The sequence below is a fragment of the Salmo salar genome, chromosome 06 (assembly GCF_965601325.2).
Source record: "Salmo salar chromosome 06, fSalSal1, whole genome shotgun sequence".
Lineage (NCBI taxonomy): Eukaryota > Metazoa > Chordata > Actinopteri > Salmoniformes > Salmonidae > Salmo > Salmo salar.
In genome coordinates, this window is record NC_138296.1 from 22,481,089 (window position 1) to 22,502,454 (window position 21,366).

Genomic DNA, 21,366 nt, shown 5'->3' on the forward strand with positions numbered 1-21,366 from the left:
GAGTATAACAGAACTCATATGGCAGGCAAAAACCTGAGAAGATTCTGTACAGGAAGTGCCCTCTCTGACCATTCCTTGAGCTTCTTGGCTCTGTTTATTGAAAACTGAGGATCTTTGCTGTAACGTGACACTTCCTACGGCTCCCATAGGCTCTCAGAACCCGGGAAAAAGCTGAATGATGTAATTCCAGCCTCTGGATGAAAAACATTACCGCCTTCGGTAAGTGCTCTATCAGAGGACCATCAGACTGAGGCTCGTGCCCGAGGGGGTCCCATGTTTTTATTTTCTCTCTCTTTGAACGTAAACACGCTTTCCCGGTCGGAATATTATCGCTTTTTTACGAGAAAAATGGCATAAAAATTGATTTTAAACAGCGGTTGACATGCTTCGAAGTACGGTAATGGAATATTTAGAAATGTTTTGTCAAGAAACGCGTCATGCGCGTCACCCTTCTTTACACTTCGGATAGTGTCTTGAACGCACGAACAAAACAGAGGATATTTGAACATAACTATGGATTATTTTGAACCAAACCAACATTTGTTATTGAAGTAGAAGTCCTGGGAGTGCATTCTGACGAAGAACAGCAAAGGTATTAACATTTTTCTTATAGTAAATCTGACTTTGGTGAGGGCTAAACTTGCCGGGTGTCTAAATAGCTAGCCCTGTGATGCCGGGCTATCTACTGAGAATATTGCAAAATGTGCTTTCACCGAAAAGCTATTTTAAAATCGGACATAGCGAGTGCATAGAGGAGTTCTGTATCTATAATTCTTAAAATAATTGTTATGTTTTTTGTGAACGTTTATCATGAGTAATTAAGTAAATTCACCGGAAGTTTGCGGGGGGTATGCTAGTTCTGAACGTCACATGCTAATGTAAAAAGCTGGTTTTTGATATAAATATGAACTTGATTGAACAAAACATGCATGTATTGTATAACATAATGTCCTAAGATTGTCATCTGATGAAGATCATCAAAGGTTAGTGCTGCATTTAGCTGTGGTTTGGGTTTATGTGACATTATATGCTAGCTTGAAAAATGGGTGTCTGATTATTTCTGGCTGGGTACTCTGCTGACATAATCTAATGTTTTGCTTTCGTTGTAAAGCCTTTTTGAAATCGGACAGTGTGGTTAGATTAACGAGAGTCTTGTCTTTAAAATGGTGTAAAATAGTAATATGTTTGAGAACTTGAAGTAATAGCATTTCTAAGGTATTTGAATAACGCGCCACGGGATTCCACTGGCTGTTACGTAGGTGGGACGAAATCGTCCCACTGGCCCTAGAGAAGTTAATCTAACCACATTGTCCGATTTCAAAAAGGCTTTACAGCGAAAGCAAAACATTAGATTATGTTAGGAGAGTACATAGACACAAATAATCACACAGCCATTTTCCAAGCAAGGGTATATGTCACAGAAACCGAAAACACAGCTAAATTATGCACTAACCTTTGACGATCTTCATCAGATGACACTACTAGGACATTATGTTACACAATACATGTATGTTTTGTTCGATAAAGTTAATATTTATATCCAAAAACAGCATTATACATTGGCGCTTGATGTTCAGAAAATGTATATCCCACCAAAAACTTCCGGTGAATTTACAAAAATACTCATCATAAACGTTGACAAAATACATAACAAACATTTTAAGAATTATAGATAGACTACTCCTTTATGCAACCGCTGTGTCAGATTTTAAAATAGCTTTACGGAGAAAGCACATTTTTCAATATTCTGAGTACATAGCTCAGGCATCACGGCTAGCTATTCAGACACCCGCCAACTTCGGTCTCACCTAAACTCAGAATTAGTATTAGAAATATTGTATTACCTTTGCTGATCTTCGTCAGAATGCACTCCCAGGACTGCTACTTCCACAACAAATGTTGTTTTTGTTCGAAATAATCCATAGTTATGTCCAAATACCTCCGTTTTGTTCGTGCGTTCAGGTCACTATCCAAAGGGTAACGCGCGAGCACAATTCGAGACACAAAAAGTCCAAATGTTCCATTACCGTACTTAGAAGCATGTCAAACGCTGTTTAAAATCAATTTTTATGGTATTTTTAACGTAACATTGCGATAATATTCCAACCGGACAATAGTGTATTCATTCAAGGAGGAAAATAAAAAACAACGTGCTCGCAGGAACGCGCATATCCAATCTCTTTGTCCTCAGGCAGACCACTCAGAAACTGAGCTACTATACTCTGCCCAGAGACAGGAGAAGGCTCAATCCACTTTCTGAAGGCTTTAGACAGCCAATGGAAGCCTTAGACAGTGCAACGTAAAAGCACAGATAGTGAAAGTTTTGAAAGGGACTAGAAAGAAGAACTACATTTCTCAGAGCCTCCACTTCCTGGTTGACTTTTTCTCAGGTTTTTGCCTGCCATATGAGTTATGTTATACTCACAGACACCATTCAAACAGTTTTAGAAACTTCAGAGTGTTCTCTACCCAAACTAATAATAGGCAAATATTCGACTCTGGGCCCGAGTAGTAGGCTGTTTAATTTGGGTACGTTTTTCATCCGGCCGTGAAAATACTGCCCCCTATAGCGAAGAGGTTAAAACAGTTTGGAGATGATGGGAAAATGATTAGTCTAAAGGAGATGACACAATAGTACACCTGACACATGACTGAATCCAAACATTACACTGATTGATTTGATATGCATTTTACATTTACTGTACTATTTGCCGCATTTGTTGATAATGTGATAAGAATAGTCTTGGAAAATTTGGGGTAGGTGCAACATTACAGAGACGTAATTTATAGATTGGCAGGTAAGGGTGCTCGAGTGACTAGATGTACTTTACCATTTAGCAATCATATTTGCCACCAATGCTTCTTATAGGACACATCACTGCACACTATACTCCTCTGTAAACGGGTCATCTCGGTATACCCGTCGCAAGACCCACTGGTTGATGCTTATTTATAAAACCCTCTTAGGCCCAGGGGCGGAAATCCCGGGGGGGACGGAGGGGACACGACCCCCCCATCCTGGGAAAAATATGATTTGTCCCCCCCAATATATCACTGAAACCTAACTATGTAATTTAAATAATATTAATAATACGCAATGAAAGCAATTGTGCTGATTATAGACACTTAATAGCGCGTTTTTAAGTTTCAAAAGATTGCGACCCCCCCACCCTTTGCCTCACAATGGTTTGATCCACTGCCAATTCCTTAGTTGGCAAGGTAACAGAGGGGTCGTATCTACTGTCTGAAAGGCACTCAATGAACGTAACTGACGTGAGGTTAATCCAGTCAATCACACACACACACTAGCTGAATATGCAGAGCTAGCGCACAAATATTAACTATTAAGCTAGCTAGTACCTATTCCATTTATGTGGCCTTGTCAAAAATGTAATCTTTGCTATCATCAATTTATTCCAAGATCAGCATGCAGATGATGTAAGTTAGTGCTTCAAAGTCCCTGTGATAAGGTTAGCGATAAACTGAAGTCCAAACTGAACAGAACTACACTCTTTTCTACCATTGTCTTAAATATATTTAATGGTCTCGTTGCGAAAGCTAAATTGTCGCAAGGGTACTTTTATTTATTTATTTTATTTCACCTTTATTTAACCCGGGTAGCAAAGATTATAGCAAACACCACTGAAACGGAATTGGTGCTCACTAGCTTTGCAAATTCAGCTATTGTTGGAAGCCAGCTAATATGAAACAAACTATTAAAATTACAGAAGGTTGCAGAATATGTTGTGTAAATGGTGAACTCATACAGCTGTCAACTCTTATCATTTTAATCCGTTTCACATTTGCTAGCTACCTTTTAGATCGAAGCCCAAATAGAATGATAAAAGATAAGATGATAGAAGCCCATCTCCTACTGTAAATAACCTACACACTGTGTGTGTGTAGCCAGCCAGCCAGGTAGAAAAATGGCAGAAAAATAAAAGACGGACATCAGAGTATTTTTCAGTACACCAAAACGCAAAGTAAGAACCCTAGTAGCCTAATATCTCAAAGACTAGTTGATAAAATGTTAAACTGGTGACTGAGCTAAGATTTGTTAAAGGCAATGGTATTGCTGTTGTGATTAGTTGTGTAGTTTTGGGTACCGGTAGTTAGGAGTACGGCAAACACCTTATTTCTTTGGTTCCTCAATATACATTTACCATATTACAATGTAGGCTATGTGTTACAGCACTACTTTTGGTGTCCCCCTCAGGAATTGCTCTTGAGAAAATTTCATGCAATTGTCCCCTCCAAAGTTGCTATCAGATTTTCGCCCCTGCTTAGGCTTCACTCCCCGCTATCTGAAATATCTACTGCTGCCCTCATCCTCCACATACAACACCCGTTCTGCCAGTCACGTTCTGTTAAAGGTCCCCGAAGCGCACACACATCCCTGGGTCGCTCGTATTTTCAGTTCGCTGCAGCTAGCGACTGGAATTAGCTGCAACAAACACTCAAACTGGACAGTTTTACCTCAATCTCTTCATTCAAAGACTCAGTCATGGACACTTACTGACAGTTGTGGCTGCTTTGCATGATGTATTGTTGTCTCTACCTTCTTGCCCTTTGTGCTGTTGTCTGTGCTGTTTGTACCCTGTTTTGTGCTGCTACCATGTTGTGTTGCTGCCATGTGCTGCATAACCATGTTGTCATGTTGTGTTGCTACCATGCTGTGTTGGCATGTGTTGCTGCCATGCTACAGTATCTTGTCTTAGGTCTCTCTTCATGAAGTGTTGTCTCTCGTCGTGATGTGTGTTTTGTCGTATATTTGTATTTATTTTATTTATATTTTTAATTCCACCCCCCGTCCTCACAGTTGGCCTTTTGCCTTTTGGTAGGCGTCATTGTATAAGAATTTGTTCTTGCGTAGTCAAATTAAAAGGTTAAATAAAATAAAATAAACAGAAGACAAACAAATTGACTAAGAGGACTAACTGGTGTCTCCAAGTGGCCACACCCCTCCAAAGTGTACACAGTTCAGAAGTAATTTTGATGTTGTTTTATGACTGAAAGAAGAGTCTTCAACAATAAGGTGTTTTTTTTGCTCTGCTATCTGTGCCTTAACAACACTTGTAGTTGTTTTGATTTGAAAAACAGCCCTTCATCCCCATGATCACACAATTACTGTTGTTTACGCGATCCAAAAACAGTCCATTATAAATCACAGTCTGGGTCAGGTCGGCATCATTTGAAAGCTTTTTCTATTGCCAACATGACTAGCTTAATTATAAAATACGATATTACAATGGTAGGCATTCAGATTTCTTCATAATACAAACACAGGCTCATTCTGTTCAGGACAACCCAGGTTATAATGTAATGTACTCTTGTAACTGTACATCAAAGATAGTGATCATTAACCTTGACACTGTACATTAAATGAGGTTTATGATATAAGGCAGAAATGCGAAGTGCACATTTGGACTCACAGGTGTTTGGCTTGCTTGTATGACATCAAAGCGGTATTTATTATCCTCAACATCTGATATTTCAATAAACATCGTCTTCTTAATTTACTGTATTTCCCTTACTTTTGTTTTGCAAAAGTTGCCCAATTAGCGGGAGGGATGGGGGCAACTTGTTGCCCCGCTTGGTGCTCAAGTTCAGAATGGCTGTCAGTCAAAACCCCTACAGAGCCTTGAAGTGGAAACCCTGAGCTCTGATGTCATGTATAGCATGTTACTGTACAGCCACTGAGATACAACTTAGGCACTTATCAGTGTCCAAATCTGACATTTTCATTGCAGTGGAGTACTCCTTTAACTCAACACATGGTACAAGTGTAAAGGGCTAAGAACTATTTTAATTCAAAACCATTTAAGTAAATTTATTGTAGACATTACTAATTGAGAATCCTACAAATGGACATGACTGACAGTTCACCGTTTACAGGTTGCACAGTTGGAGAAGCTACAATTACAGTTCACTCCAAAATCTAAGTTTTCAGATGTTTTCAGACCTCAAAAGTGGTGTTATAGAGTCCAGTGCTCTGCTCTTGTAGCCATCTCTCTAACAGTAGTAAATATATGGTTATTTGAGTGGAGTACTCCTTTAACTCAACACATGCTATAAATTCTTCTTGTGACGTGGTGAGGTTGGACCCAGGAGCAGAGAAGAGACCAGATGAGGAATCAGTGTTTAAGGATAAACATAAATACTTGACTGAGGACCGGTAACCGAAGGATCACAGGAACACTGGAAAAACAACGAACACTATGTCTCGAAAACTTACTCAAGAGACAACCGCACACAGCAAAACAATTCAAGCTTCTACAAAGGAAACCAGAAAACACACCTCTTTTAACAGGGAAATCATAATGAGTAATAGGACACACCGGAGTGTCATTAATGTCTCTAGGGCGGTCTCTGCCGCCCCCTGGTAACAGGTGGAACCATGACACTTCTAACATCCACACACAGCAACATTTTCTCAGTTTATGATATAGCATAACTGAATGCCACTGTGCATTCCTCTTGTTATTTCCTTGTAATATGTTTTCCACCTTTATAAACATGTTGACACAACAAGGTTATAGCTGGTTGGTGACCTGTGTTTAACTCTGACAGAAACTGAAACCAAGACAGAGGTGAAGAAGATCATGGAATGTGTCAAAAGCAAACTTGATGATCTGCCTTCTACAAAACTCATTGACTTCCTCAGGTAAGCATTTTTAAATGTGAAGAGAAAACACTTGGATAAAGACTCATACAGGCCACGAAATTGCTTTAATTGTTTTCGTCTTTCATTTCTAACAGAGGTAAGATCCAAACATTGGAGAAAGACAAAAAAGAGATAGTGGGTGTTTTTGGGAAGACTGGAGCTGGTAAGAGCGTCTTGATTAACACCATCTTGGGTGAGCCAAAATTGCTGCCCTCTGGAAACCAAGGGGCATGCACCTCGGTCATGATTCAGGTGGAGGCCAATATGACAGACTCGAAGTATATCGCAGAGATTGAGTTCATGACAGAGGAGGTAAGAGCATCTGTTTATATCCTAATCTCACAATGTTTTGGAAGTGGTGTCATGAGGAATAGTAAAATTCATTAAAAGCTTCTTTGAAACATATCAATGCAACTAAAACTTAGATCTGAATCTGAGTCATTGACCCAATATACACCTTGTATTAAAAGAAGAAGAAACAATATAAGAAACAATAATACAATGTATCTCGCTATAAGAACTGGTCCTCTTCAATTTTAATTCCATGTTGCACATCAAAATATTTAAGGGAATATCCAATGGTTTGCTATGCCCATACAGTCATGCCAAGCATACGGATGTCTTGAATTGGAGGGAAAAGTTAGATCTGAACACAGTTGTAATTGCAAGTAATACCAGGTGTAATTGCAATTACTGTACATGCAAGGCCAATGTTTGGAATCTTATCCTATCTCAGCTGTTCTTCAACGTCGTAAATCCTTGTAGTCTGCACAAACCCAGACTTTACTTGATGAATCATCCATACACAAATTGGCTCAATTATTTATTTACTAGCTAATTACACAATTACAGAATATATAAAACATCCTAATATTATACAGTAAATACCGTCCCTAGAAGACTTAACAAAACATGACAGTTTGGTTACAACACGGTAGAAACAGAGAGAAAAGGGGGGAAGGAACGGAGACAAAGGAATGGGTCTCTAGGAGAATGGGGAACCTCCGCTCACGGAAATACAAATACATATGTCACTAATAAATCTCTCATTTGAAAAAGTAATGCAATGTATTTACGTGAAGCTGGCTTAGATAGCTGGTCAATGTGGTAAGACTGGTTTGCCAAGTAGAGATCGCCATTGTCCTTTGTAGAGTCTTCCGGGTCGTGGTGTGAGAGGTTCATCTCACTTTATAGATGCTTCTGCATTGTCGTCAGTGTTCTTGGACTAGACTTGCACACATTTTCAGCTGCAGACTGATATAGGCTGTAGTCTAGGATTCACTTCTTTAGTGATCAATAGTTCAGAGTTCGGCGCTCCACGTCGTCTGGTATTTTGTTAGAGTTGTAGTTTCAAACCATTTGTAACACCCGGATTACACCGTGTGTAGACTGGCCTAATAGAAATTCAACCATTTCAAACATGTGGAGCAAGCTCTCACGTTCTTTCTGGAATTCGAAATTCAACCATTTGCAACCTTAGCTTACACCGTGGTTTACGTGGTCTGGTGGGAATTGCGTCACGGGGGCTTTTATATTTGGATAGTAAAGGGTCCGTCTCATCATGTTTGTGCCCACCTGGGCGTGGCAACTGACTATGCCTAAGTTACCATAAAACAACCCATTCTCATTTAGAAGACTAAATCACATTGTTATCTTTTCAAAAGTATTCTTAATCATTCATCTTATACAACATTCAGATGTAAACCTGACAGCTGGGAAATTAAGAGATACTGTTAAGTTGTCCTACTGTCTTTCATGATGTCACAAAATGAAAAAAGAATTGACATGGTCGTTTTTGCATACCCCGATCGTTTGCCACATCCTCTATGTTGGAAATATTGTTCATTCATTGTAGGATGTTGGAGTTTTGGCGGGAAGGGTCTCTGTTAAAAAAGTCTCCTCTCTCCTCTCTTTCTGCATAACCAGGGGGAGAGAGAGTCTCGGCCAGGAATTTATGACCTATCGTAAAGTCATAAAACGCCCCCCCCCCTAACAGCCAATCCACTGAAAGGGGCGAGCAGGCCCCTCTGGTGGTTCAATCTTGGTATTATTCTGCATGTTGCAACCCACCATAAAAATGACCCCGAGATGTCCTGGTTGGGGATCACCATTGCTGTCCCCCTCTGGTGGTTTACCCTGGGAGGATTTCTGCAAGCTGCTGGCAGCTCCAAGGATGGGCCGAGGATGTCCGGGTTGGGCATCGCCATTTCGGACACGTCGTCTGGTCTTCCAGGCTGATAGATCTGGCCAGTAACTTAGGCAGATGTTAGCAACGCACGCACACACACTCACAAAATACATAATTACATGCAAATGAGCGGCATTGTGGTACTAACTGATGGTTGTATGGGGAAGTTGTCTATGGTTCTATCACTTCCTAAGTGTCAAAGAAAACGAAACAAAATGAATAGAAGCATAAACAAAAGAGATACAAAATATAGTTATCACACCTTAATCATCTAATTGGACTGTATTCTATAAACGTCCATGGTCTTGGCTAAATGACTATCATGGCATTGTGTCTAATGTCATGTCTACGGTTTTCCTACTTAGTGGTGTTGCTTAGGCACTATCCCAAGTTTATAACTACATGATACGTCTACAGCTGTAAGGCACTCGTTTTGGGAAGTCTACAGGGATAACCTATGGACTTCTGGGGAGAAACTGTGAGTACGGTAGCTGTAGGGTCAAAGGCCTCAGGGTAAATTTTCAACTTTACCCAGGCTGGCGTTTTGCTCAGACCCTTAAGTGATCCTAGCATAAATCCTCTTTGAATGTTCCATTGTTCATGTGCGTTTATGCTTACATAAGCACGCATGCCAATGGAATAAAACCAAGTATCCTGGTAGACTACAACTTCTTCAGAATGAGTCTGACGTGATCAGGTAATTTTCAGGTCAATGCCTGGAGGTCAGTAAGAGTTGTCGAGTGAGTCTGTAGTGGTTTTACTACAAGTCATTGTGTCTTCCACCATTGTAGTGGCGATAGGTATGAAGAAGTTTATTTCATACCTATGTTATCCACGGAGGAGCTAACCTCACTACGGAAGTACTTTATAAGCACTGAACCAGTCGCATGCGGTGTGATCATGGTTCATGACTTCTAATAACTTTCCTCCTGAATTGAGGGTTCTATTTATTAGTGTCATGTGTGTTAACCATCGGAAGAGTGTTTTGGAGATTCCCTTCCACGTGTTGCAATCTGAGTGACTCCTAACTACTCTGTCGCTGTTGTCAAGGGTAATTTGACTTGTTAGGTCTCTAACCTTCTTACTGATTGTTGCTGGACTGGACCAGGTATCCTACTGATTTATTCTGAAATGTTATCCTACCGGAATAAATGATTAGAGCACTTTACTAGTTGCGTTGTAGTTGAAACTACACATGGCAAGGAATGATTATTGTTGCCGTTTGTTTTGGAGGTGGAAAGTCCACTGGACTTCGTTTACGACCAGTGTGGTACACCTCAGTGATATCTCAGATGTGTTCTAAGTTATCCCCGTCGAGGGGTCTGTCCGCTCCTCTGTTGTCATGGGGAAGTTTAGATTTGTTTCCTGCTCTGGCGGCCTCGTCCAGTATTGCACGTAGTCTCGACCTCCCACACCCCCACCCCACCCCACCGGCCTCGGGAACCCCACACCAGCGGTTGGTTTGGGTATCCAAGGCACAAACTAAAGGTTTGTACCCTGTGTACGAGTTGTCAGCAACCACGTAGGTTGTAGGTTCGGTTTTAACCATTCAACCAAATCTCCTGGTGTTTGTGCATTCAAATGCTTAGTGGCTGTCGAGGCCTGTCAGTCACCACAGCGTCCGCATGTGGCGACAGTTCCAGTACCTGCGAACTGAGATGAGGATATGGTTTTGCGATATGGCAGTGTTTCACCAGTGGAAATCATCGGGTCAGTTGTGGGACTGACGGCGTTAGATTCATTGTAAGGGGTTTCAGTCCCCCTCAAAGCGGAAAATGTATCAACAGAAGCTGCGCGTTGATGCTTTTAATCCTGAGATAGCCGCAGTGCTTGCGGAAGTGTCTGAAGGACAAGAGAAGTTAATCTCAGCAATAGTATCGCGTGACTCCATGGTGGCGGGAAGTTGGTCAGAGACTGCTGGCTCGAAATCATATAAAGACTTGTCAATCAGGTTTGCTGATTGAATGTGACAAGATATCGTAATATCTCCTTGGGTCAGATGCTGCACTGAGAAGTGTCGAGACATCTCTTTCAAAAGGGGTTCTTCTGATAGATGGTCCTTGTGGGTGACTGTTGCAGTCAGCAGTAGGAGACGACAGTATGGTCCGTGGAGACAGCACAGGTGCCTGTGACCATACTTGGTTGGTCTTCCAATCCATCAGAGGGATCAAACGATCCTTCAAGTCTGTTTCGAGTAGCAGTGGTTCAGATTTGAGGCTGATAACATACACAGCGTGAACAAGCGATACGTCTTAGAATCGTAGTTTCAGCATGAGTCGCATTGAGAGGCGAGGTAGCCTGAGTGAAACCTCGAAGGAAAGTATCACATCGTTCTGTTTTCAACAAACGTTTAGCTGGGTTCAAAGCCCTTTTGAGATCATCGAACAACGTTTGAGAGATGAGCAACATGGTAGTTCCTGGATCAATTAGTGCATGACAGGTTAAGCAGTCCTCCAGGACTGTTTCCAGGTATGGGCGCCTTGAGTTATGATATACCCCACAAAGTAGGGCCCTACAGAAGTTGTGAAGTGGGGATATATGTTCGACAGAAACATTTGAATGGTTACAGCTCTTCCATTCCTGTTTCAGTGAGTAGGCCAAAGTAAGCTGAATGAAGCCTATGATAGTAAGCTTGTGGGTGTACATTCCAAGCTTGTTTGACAGTGTTAGCGAGTCGCAGAACCACTGAATTCTATTTTCAAAGCTGTGGCAAGTTTAGAGTAGTTGTTTTGCACGTGTTGCTGTTGGATACAAATGAACCTTATCATGTGACTATTCAACAATCACTTTAACAGGTAAAGTCTGTCAGCACCCGTAGCGTTTGGGTAGCCATCCATTGCATCCTCCATGTCTGCTAGGAACATCTCAGTGTCGTTTGGCTGGCCTGGAACGGGGTCAAAGTTGTGGAAGTTTGACAAGTTTGTCAAAGCGTTCCCTGCCAAGTGCGCAGGGAGCATCTACTTCATCCTGTGGAGGATAATGGGCCGGAAGGCCAAGAGGTGAAGCGTAGCTTTGGCAGCGAGGTTGCGCCATATTACCCTGAGCCAAACAGCCAAGAGGGGAAGACTGAGGGACAACTGCAAGAGACAAAGTCTGAAACCTTCTGTCGTCTTCACTCCTCTAAGAACCGAGCTCTGGTTGCGGGCTAGGTTGCTCTGTTGGGTAGTCATGCTGTAGCGCGGGACTGTTCTGGAATTCCTCCAGATGGTACCTAAGGGTGGTATTCTGCTGCATAGCAGAGTCCACTTGGGCGCTTAGAGTACTTATTTCAGACACGCTGGTGTCGCACTTGCGTTATTCGGCCTCATACTTATTTGACATGGTTTGCAGGTAGAGGTCTCGAGTATGGAGTGAGAGTTTCAGTAATGAGATTTCCTCCGCATGCTTAGAAATCAATATTTCCATCTTCATCACCTGAGTTCTCTCATCATTCAATTGGTCAGCGACTTCAATGGGATCTGCTGATTTGTCATCCAACTTGGTCATTGTGTTCATTAACTGATCGTCTTTGGTCTGCAGCATTTGGACTAGAACATTGTTACTTTGAGTAACGTTCAACAAAACTACATGCATGTTATCAAGTTGCAAGCTCTTGTTTGTAGATAACTCGTCAGATTTATCTAGTTTGGTGTGTACTTCGTCATATTTAGTTTTGCTAAATCGAGTTGCTCCTGTAGAAGACGATTTTGTTCCTGTAGAAGATGATTTTGTTGAAGCGTTTGTGCTCATTCGTCGTCATACATTTTTGCAATTACTTTTAATTGTTCAGTTTCAAACGCAGTTCCACTGTTAGCAGCATTTCCTGTTTTTGTCGTTAGTTTCCCAGTTCTCTCCACCTGTCCCTTTATGTCTACCACTTCCTGCCCGTGCTTCAGCTGTGCACCGCTGTATTGGACCAAAGCCAATCTCGGATGGCAGTACATCAGGGCTAAACTGGAGAGTACCTTTACAAGGTGCGCCCGATGGTTGATTTTGGAGAGCGTTTGTAGCGATTTCCACTGTTTTTATTCAAATGGGTAGTTAGGGTTGCTATCGCTGCTGAGGTCAGCAATCAATCCGTTTATGAGTGAGGGTCCACTAATTAGCGGGGGGGTGGGGGAATTTATGTAGGCTTATGAAAGTTGTCGTAAAGTCATAAAGCTGCCCCCCACCTAACAGGGGGGGGGGGGGGGGGTTGTTCACATCTCTGCTGCCTAGCCAATCCACTGAAAGGGGTGAGAGTCATGACAACACTACACATTCACACCTCATCCCTAGGTGCAGTAGCAACCGGGTCCAGGTCTTGTGCCAGGCTTGTCGATTATCATAACACAAAATCCCCATCAACATCTGTCTGTTTAAGCTAGAGATGCATGGGCTGTGTCTCAATCCACTTTATCCGGCGATGTCAGTTTTCTGCATCTTCGGTGGAAGAGCTACAACAGTGCTAGCCATACCAGAAGACATCCGAAAATCGGTCTTCTCTCGAAAACGTCTGTAGCGTCTGAACGGTTTGGGCTAAAAACTCAACAGTGTTCTCCGGTTTGCTCTACCACCCCCACAAGCTTCACAGGACTCATCTGAAGTCGGTACCGCCGATGTGCCAGCTAATGTTTTTATACCTACAGCAGTCAAAAAATAAAGGAAGAAGAATGCTAAATGATCCATGGTATGACCATCTAAAAACAACTCTATATGGCCTGGGACCCCTAGACATTGCATTGCTAGTGTTGCGTAAGAAGTAAGCTGGCTAGGTGGTTTCGTAGCACTTAGCTGGAAAATAGTGACACAGCATGTATTACACATTTGTTATGGTTTTACATTTTTATTAGGAATGGAAAGAGGAGCTAGAATCCATCTTCAGAGACAGATCTTATAAGGATGGAAATGAAGATCAGGAAATGGATGACGACGATGATGACATTGATGATGAAAATATATCAGCTTTGTATGGAAAAGCTGGAAGTGGGGCAACCTTAGAAGAATTAACGGACAGGAAGCACTTCAGAGAAGTTCCAGAGTTCCATTTATCAGTCAAGAAAATATTTAAATGTAACACAGTAAGTTAGTGTCATGCAAGTTCACTTCCGTGAAGATTGTGTGCTTTTGTGAAAAAATAATATGGATAAGAAAATCATTTTAGGTCGGCAACCAGGTCTGATTGCAAATGATTTTTGCCAAAGTGTTATTTTAAGATATTTTGTTTTTCATCAATGCATGTAATGATGCTTTATTACAATTGCAGGCTGAAGAACTCTCTGAAAAGATAACTTGTTACACACGGAGTGACACACAGAGTGATACATTTAAAAGACAGTATTGGCCGCTTGTGAAGTGTATAACCATCAAGGTGCCAAACTCCAAAGACCTGCTGGAGCATGTTGTGCTTGTTGATCTTCCAGGCAATGGAGACTGCAACAAGAGCAGAGATGAGATGTGGAAATCAGTAATTATTTACAAATCTTATTGATGATGATCCCATGTTCTGTTTAGAATTGTATTCATGCAACTTCTAATTTGGTTGGTGATAGATCAAATCATAGGTACAGGGGCAAATGACTGGCTATATCTATGTATCTTAGTTTATTTATATACAATTGATTAATATATACATATTATGTAGGCTTATGAAAGCTATATACAGTACATTCAGAAAGTATTTAGAACCCTTGAATGAAAACATTTCCTAATTAATTTACACACAATACCGCATAACGACAAAGCAAAAACAAGTTTTTAGAAATTTGTGCAAATTTATAAAGACAGAAATGCCTTATTTACATACGTACTCAGACCCTTTGCTATGGACTAGAAATTGAGCTCAGGTGCATTTTGTTTCCACTGATCATCCTTGAGATGTTTCTGCAACTTCATTCGAGTCCACCTGTGGTAAATTCAATTGATTGGACATGATTTGGAAAGGCACACACGTGCCTATATAAGGTCTCACAGTTGACAGTGCATTTCAAAGAAAAACCAAGCCATGAGGTCAAAGGCATTGTCCATAGAGCTCTGAGACAGGATTGTGTCGAGGCACAGATCTGGGGAAGGGTACCAAAACATTTCTGCAGCATTGAAGGTCCCCAAGGACACAGTGGCCTCCATCATTCTTAAATGAAAGAGGTTTGGAACCACCAAGACTCTTCCCAGAGCTAGCCGCCTGGCCAAACTGAGCAATTGGGAGAGAAGGGCCTTGGTCAGGAAGGTGACCAAGAACCCAATGGTCACTCTGTCAGAGCTGTAGAGTTCCAATCATATTAAACTTTGTCACAAGCGCCGAATACAACAATTGTAGACCTTACAGTGAAATGCTTACTTACAAGCTGTTACGGCTTGGTAATCGTGGAGGAGGAATGAGGCGCAGGAAGCAGCGATCACAGGGTAGTGGTGTTTTTAATATACACTCACCCAAAAAACAAATGTTCCCACACACAGGGGAGAAAATACATACGGCGTCCAACAACGTCGATATACACTCACACAAAAAACAAATGTTCCCACACACAGGGGAGAAAATACATACGGCGTCCAACAACGTCGACACGAACATAAGCCGTCTAACAAGAAACAGATCATTAATCCCGCACACGAACAGGAGCGGACCAGCTAAACTAAATAGCCCCTCTAATGGCTAATTGACCACAGGTGTCACAAAATAAAAAAAGGGAAAAGCAAAAGGGAATCGGTGGCAGCTAATAGGCCGGTGACGACGACCGCCGAGCGCCACCCGAGCAGGAGGGGGCGCCACCGTCGGTGGGAATCGTGACAGTACCCCCCTCCTGACGCCGGCCTCGAGGTCGACCCGGAGGGCGAGGCGCAGGGCGATCCGGACGGAGGTGGTGGAACTCCCTCAACATAGATGGGTCCAGGACGTCCGCCGCCGGCACCCAGCACCTCTCCTCCGGGCCGTACCCCTCCCAGTCCACGAGGTACTGTAGGCCCCTCGCCCGGCGTCTCGAGTCCAGAATGGCCCGTACTCTGTACGCCGGGGACCCCCCGAGGTCCAGAGGGGGCGGAGGGACCTCCGGCACCTCATCTTCGTGAAGGGGACCAGCTACCACCGGCCTGAGGAGAGACACATGAAACGAGGGGTTAATACGGTAATAGGAAGGGAGTTGCAACCGATAACACACCACGTTTATCCTCCTCAGGACTTTGAAGGGCCCCACATACTGCGGCCCCAGCTTCCGGCAGGGCACGCGGAGGGGCAGGTTCCGGGTCGAGAGCCAGACCCTGTCTCCCGGTGCGAACACGGGCGCCTCACTGCGGTGGCGGTCAGCACTCCTCTTCTGCCGCGCACTGGCCTCCTTTAGTGAGTCCTGGACGGCTCTCCAGGTCTCCTTGGAGTGCTGGACCCAGTCCTCCACCGCAGGAGCCTCGGTCTGACTCCGGTGCCATGGTGCCAGGACCGGCTGGTAACCTAACACACACTGAAAGGGTGATATGTTAGTAGAGGAGTGGCGAAGTGAGTTCTGGGCTAATTCAGCCCAGGGAATATACCTCGCCCACTTCCCTGGCCGGTCCTGGCAATACGACCTCAGGAACCTGCCCACCTCCTGGTTCACCCTCTCCGCCTGCCCATTGCTCTCGGGGTGATAACCGGAGGTCAAACTGACCGAGACCCCCAGCCGCTCCATAAACGCTCTCCAGACCCTGGATGTGAACTGGGAACCTCGATCAGAGACAATGTCCTCCGGCACCCCGTAGTGCCGGAAGACGTGGGTAAATAGGGCCTCCGCAGTCTGCAGGGCCGTAGGGAGACTGGGCAATGGGAGGAGACGGCAGGACTTAGAGAACCGATCCACAACCACCAGAATCGCCGTGTTCCCCTGAGAGGGGGGAAGATCTGTCAGGAAGTCAATGGACAGGTGCGACCATGGTCGTTGTGGAACGGGGAGGGGCTGTAACTTCCCTCTTGGTAGATGCCTAGGAGCCTTACTCTGGGCACACACCGAACAGGAAGAGACATAGGACCTCACGTCCTTAGCTAAGGTGGGCCACCAGTACTTCCCCCTTAGACTCCCCACTGTCCTCGCCTCACCAGGATGACCCGCAGTAGGTAGCGTGTGCGCCCACCAAATCAAACGATCACGAACACCGAGCGGCACATACATGCGCCCCACGGGCACCTGCGCAGGCGCAGGTTCCAACACCAATGCCCGCTCGATGTCCGCGTCCACCTCCCATACCACAGGTGCCACCAGCCTAGACGCTGGAATGATGGGAGTTGGATCGATGGGCCGGTCCTCCGTGTCATAGAGACGGGACAGCGCGCCGGCCTTAGTATTCAGAGAACCCGGTCTATAGGAGATGGTAAACCTAAACCGGGCGAAGAACATGGCCCACCTCGCCTGACGTGGATTCAGTCTCCTCGCTGCCCGGATGTACTCCAGGTTTCGGTGGTCGGTCCAGATGAGAAAGGGGTGTTTAGCCCCCTCAAGCCAGTGCCGCCACACCCTCAAAGCTTTAACCACTGCTAGCAACTCCCTGTCCCCCACATCGTAGTTACGCTCCGCCGAACTGAGCTTCTTCGAAAAGAAAGCGCAGGGGCGGAGTTTCAATGGCGCACCCGAGCGCTGTGATAGCACGGCACCCACCCCAGCCTCGGCTGCGTCCACCTCCACTACGAACGCTAAAGACGGGTCCGGGTGCACCAACACGGGTGCGTCGGTGAACAGCGTCTTCAACTTCTTGAAGGCTCTGTCCGCCTCCGTCGACCATCGCAAAAAACAAATGTTCCCACACACAGGGGAGAAAATACATACGGCGTCCAACAACGTCGACACGAACATAAGCCGTCTAACAAGAAACAGATCATTAATCCCGCACACGAACAGGAGCGGACCAGCTAAACTAAATAGCCCCTCTAATGGCTAATTGACCACAGGTGTCACAAAATAAAAAAAGGGAAAAGCAAAAGGGAATCGGTGGCAGCTAATAGGCCGGTGACGACGACCGCCGAGCGCCACCCGAGCAGGAGGGGGCGCCACCGTCGGTGGGAATCGTGACAGTACCCCCCTCCTGACGCCGGCCTCGAGGTCGACCCGGAGGGCGAGGCGCAGGGCGATCCGTCGGTGGGAATCGTGACACAAGCCCTTAACCAACAGTGCAGTTCAAGGAGTTTTAAGAAAATATTTACCAAATAAACTAGAGTAAAACATTTTTTTTTTAAATTATATAAAAAGTAACACAATAACGTAACAATAACGAGGATATATACAGGGGGTACAGGTACCGAGTCAGTGTATAGGTTAGTTGAGGTAATTTGTACATGTAGGTAGGGGTGAAGTGACTGTGGTTAGACCGTTGGACTTGTAATCGAAAGGTTGCAAGATCGAATCCCCGAGCTGACAAGGTAAAAATCTGTTGTTCTGCCCCTGAACAAGGCAGTTAACCCACCTTTCCTAGGCCGTCATTGAAAATAAGAATTTGTTCTTAACTGACTTGCCTAGTTAAATAAAGGTAAAAAAAATATAAGAATAAACAGCGAGTAGCAGCAGTGTACAAAACAGATGGGGGGGGTCAATATAATAGTTGATTAATTGTTCAGTCTTATGGCTTGGGGGTAGAAGCTGTTAAGGAGTCTTTTGGTCCTAGACTTGGCGCTCCGGTACCGCTTGCCGTGCGGTAGCAGAGAAAAGATTCTAACTTGGGTGACTGGACATCGCCTATTATATGGGTCCTGGATGGAAGGAAGCTTGGCCCCAGTGATGTACTGAGCTGTACATACTACCCTCTGTAGCACCTTACGGTCAGATGCCGAGCAGTTGCCATACCAGGCGGTGATGCAACTGGTCAGGATGCTCTCGATTGTGCAGTTGTAGAACTTTGAGGATCTGGGGACCCATGCCAAATCTTTTCAGTCTCCTGAGGGGGAAAAGGTTTTGTTGTGCCCTCTTCACGACTGTCTTGGTGTGTTTGGACCGTGATAGTTCGTTGGTGATATGGACACCAAGGAACTTGAAACTCTGGACCCACTCTACTACAGCTCCGTTGATCTTAATGGGGACCTGTTTTCCTGTAGTCCACGGTCAGATCCTTTGTCTTGCTCACATTGAGGGAGAGGTTGTTGTCCTTGCACCACACTGCCAGTTCTCTGACCTCCTCCCTATAGGTTGTCTCATCGTCGTTGGTGATCAGGCCAACCACTGTTGTCTCGTCAGCAATCTTGATGGTGTTAGAGTCGTGTTTGGCCACGCTGTCATGGGTGAACAGAGAGTACAGGAGGGGACAAAGTACACACCCCTGAGGGGCCCCAGTGTTGAGGATCAGCGTGGCAGACATGTTGTTGCCTACCTTTACTACCTGGGGACGGCCTGTCAGGAAGTCCAGGATCCAGTTGCAGAGGGAGGTGTTTAGTCCCAGGGTCCTTAGCTTAGTGATGAGCTTTGTAGGCACTATGGTGTTGAATGCTGAGCTTAGTCAATGAACAGCATTCTCACATAGGTGTTGCTTTTGTCCAGGTGGGAAAGGGCAGTGTGGAGTGCAATTGAGATTGCATCATCTGTAGATCTGTTGGGCAAATTGCAGTCAAATTGCAGTCAGTCTAGGGTGCCCGGGAGGATGCTGTTGATGTGAGCCATGACCAGCCTTTCAAAGCACTTCATGGCAACCGACGTGAGTGCTATGGAGCAGTAATCATTTAGGCAGGTTACGTTCCCTTCCTTGGGTACAGGGACTATGGTGGTCTGCTTGAAACATGTAGGTATTACAGACTGTCAGGAAGAGGTTGAAAATGTCAGTGAAGACACTTGTCAATTGGTCCGTGCATGCTTTGAGTACACGTCCATCTGGCCCAGCAGCTTTGTGAATGTTGGCCAGTTTAAAGGTCTTGCTCACATCGGAACCGAGAGCGTTATCACAGTCATCCAGAACAGCTGGTGCTCTTGTGCGTGCTTCAGTGTTGCTTGCCTCGAAACGAGCATAAAAGGTTTTAGCTCATCTGGTTGGCTCGCGTCACTGAGCAGCTCGCGTCTGGGTTTCCCTTTGTATTCCGTAATAGTTTTCACGCCCTGCCACATCTGACGAGCGTCAGAGCCGGTGTAGTAGGATTCAATGTCAATTCTTATAAGCGTCCGGATTAGTGTCCCACTCCTTGAAAGCGGCAGCTCTAGTCTTTAGCTCGATGCGGATGTTGCCTGTAATCCATGGCTTCTGGTTGGGATATGTATGTACGGTCACTGTGGGGTCGACGTCATCGATGCACTTATTGATGAAGCCGATGACTGAGGTGGTACACTCCTCAATGCCATTGGATGAATCCCGGAACATATTCCAGTCTGTGCTAGCAAAGCAGTCCTGTAACGTAGCATCCGTGTCATCTGACCACTTCCGTATTGAGCGAGTCACTGGTTCTTCCTGCTTTAGTTTTTGCTTGTAAGCAGGAATCAGGAGGATAGAATTATGGTCAGATTAGCCAAATGCAGGGTGGGGAGAGCTTTGTATAAATCTCTGTGTGTGGAGTAAAGGTGGTCTCAATTTTTTTGCCCTCTGGTTGCACATGTGACATGCTGGTAAAAATGTGGCAAATCTGTTTTAGGTTTGCCTGCATTAAAGTCCCTGGCCACTAGGAGTGCCACTTCTGGATGAGCATTTTCTTGTTTGCTTATGGCCTTACAGAGTTGGTTGAGTGTGGTCTTAGTGCCAGCATCGGTCTGTGGTGGTAAACAGACAGCTACAAATAATATAGATGAGGACTCTTGATATATCATCATAAGGTACTTATCATGAGGTACTCTACCTCAGGCGAGCAATACCTCAAGACTTCTTTAATATTAGACATCACCCACCAGCTGTTATTGACAAAAAGACACTCCCACCCGCGTCTTACCAGACGTAGCTTCTGTTCTGCCGGTGAAAGGAAAATCCCGCAAGCTCTATATTATCCGTGTCGTCGTTCAGCCACGACTTGGTGAAACATAAGATATTACAGTTCTTAATGTCCCGTTGGCAGGATATTCATAATTGTAGGTCATCAATTTTAATTTTCCAATGATTGCATGTTAGCAAGTAGGACGGATGGCAGTGGGAGTTTACTTGCTCGCCTACGGATTCTCAGAAGGCAGCCCGATCTGCGTACTCTTTTCCTCCGTCTTTTCTTCACGGAAATGACGGGGATTTGGGCCTGTTCCTGGGAGAGCAGTATATCCTTCTCGTCGGACTCGTTAAAGGAAAGGAAAAAGCTTCTTCCAGTTCGTGGTGAGTAATCGCTGTTCTGATGTCCAGAAGTTATTTTACGGTCATAAGAGACAGTAGCAGCAACATTATGTACAAAATAAGTAAAATTAGTTACAAACGCAAAAGAAAATTGCACAATTGGTTAGGAGCATGTAAAACTTCAGCCATCCTCTTCTGCACCATATTACACTATTTGGAGATGGGAGAACCTTCCAGAAGGACAACCATCTCTGCAGCACTCGACCAATCAGGCCTTTGTGGTAGAGTGGCTAGACGGAAGCCACTCCTTGGTAAAAGGCACTTGACAGCCGGCTTCGAGTTTGCCAAAAGGCTCCTAAAGACTCTTAGACCATGATAA

At 44.5% G+C, this 21,366-nt stretch overlaps 1 protein-coding gene across 7 annotated transcripts in view; it reads left to right on the forward strand.

Moving 5' to 3' along the window:
- Positions 1-21,366, forward strand: part of LOC106606551 (nuclear GTPase SLIP-GC) — an 85,058-nt gene that overhangs the window by 20,630 nt on the left and 43,062 nt on the right. For 6 of the 7 annotated variants that reach the window (XR_006770165.2, XR_006770166.2, XM_045719887.2 and 3 more), the window contains exons 9-12: positions 6,571-6,664; positions 6,760-6,976; positions 13,664-13,891; positions 14,077-14,277. Coding sequence is in view for 5 of the 7 variants with exons in the window: in XM_045719887.2 (XP_045575843.2) it covers positions 6,571-6,664; positions 6,760-6,976; positions 13,664-13,891; positions 14,077-14,277 (740 nt within the window). In the remaining 2 variants the exon portion in view is untranslated. The remainder of the gene's footprint in view (positions 1-6,570; positions 6,665-6,759; positions 6,977-13,663; positions 13,892-14,076; positions 14,278-21,366) is intronic. The other variant, XM_082976370.1, reaches the window with a different exon arrangement.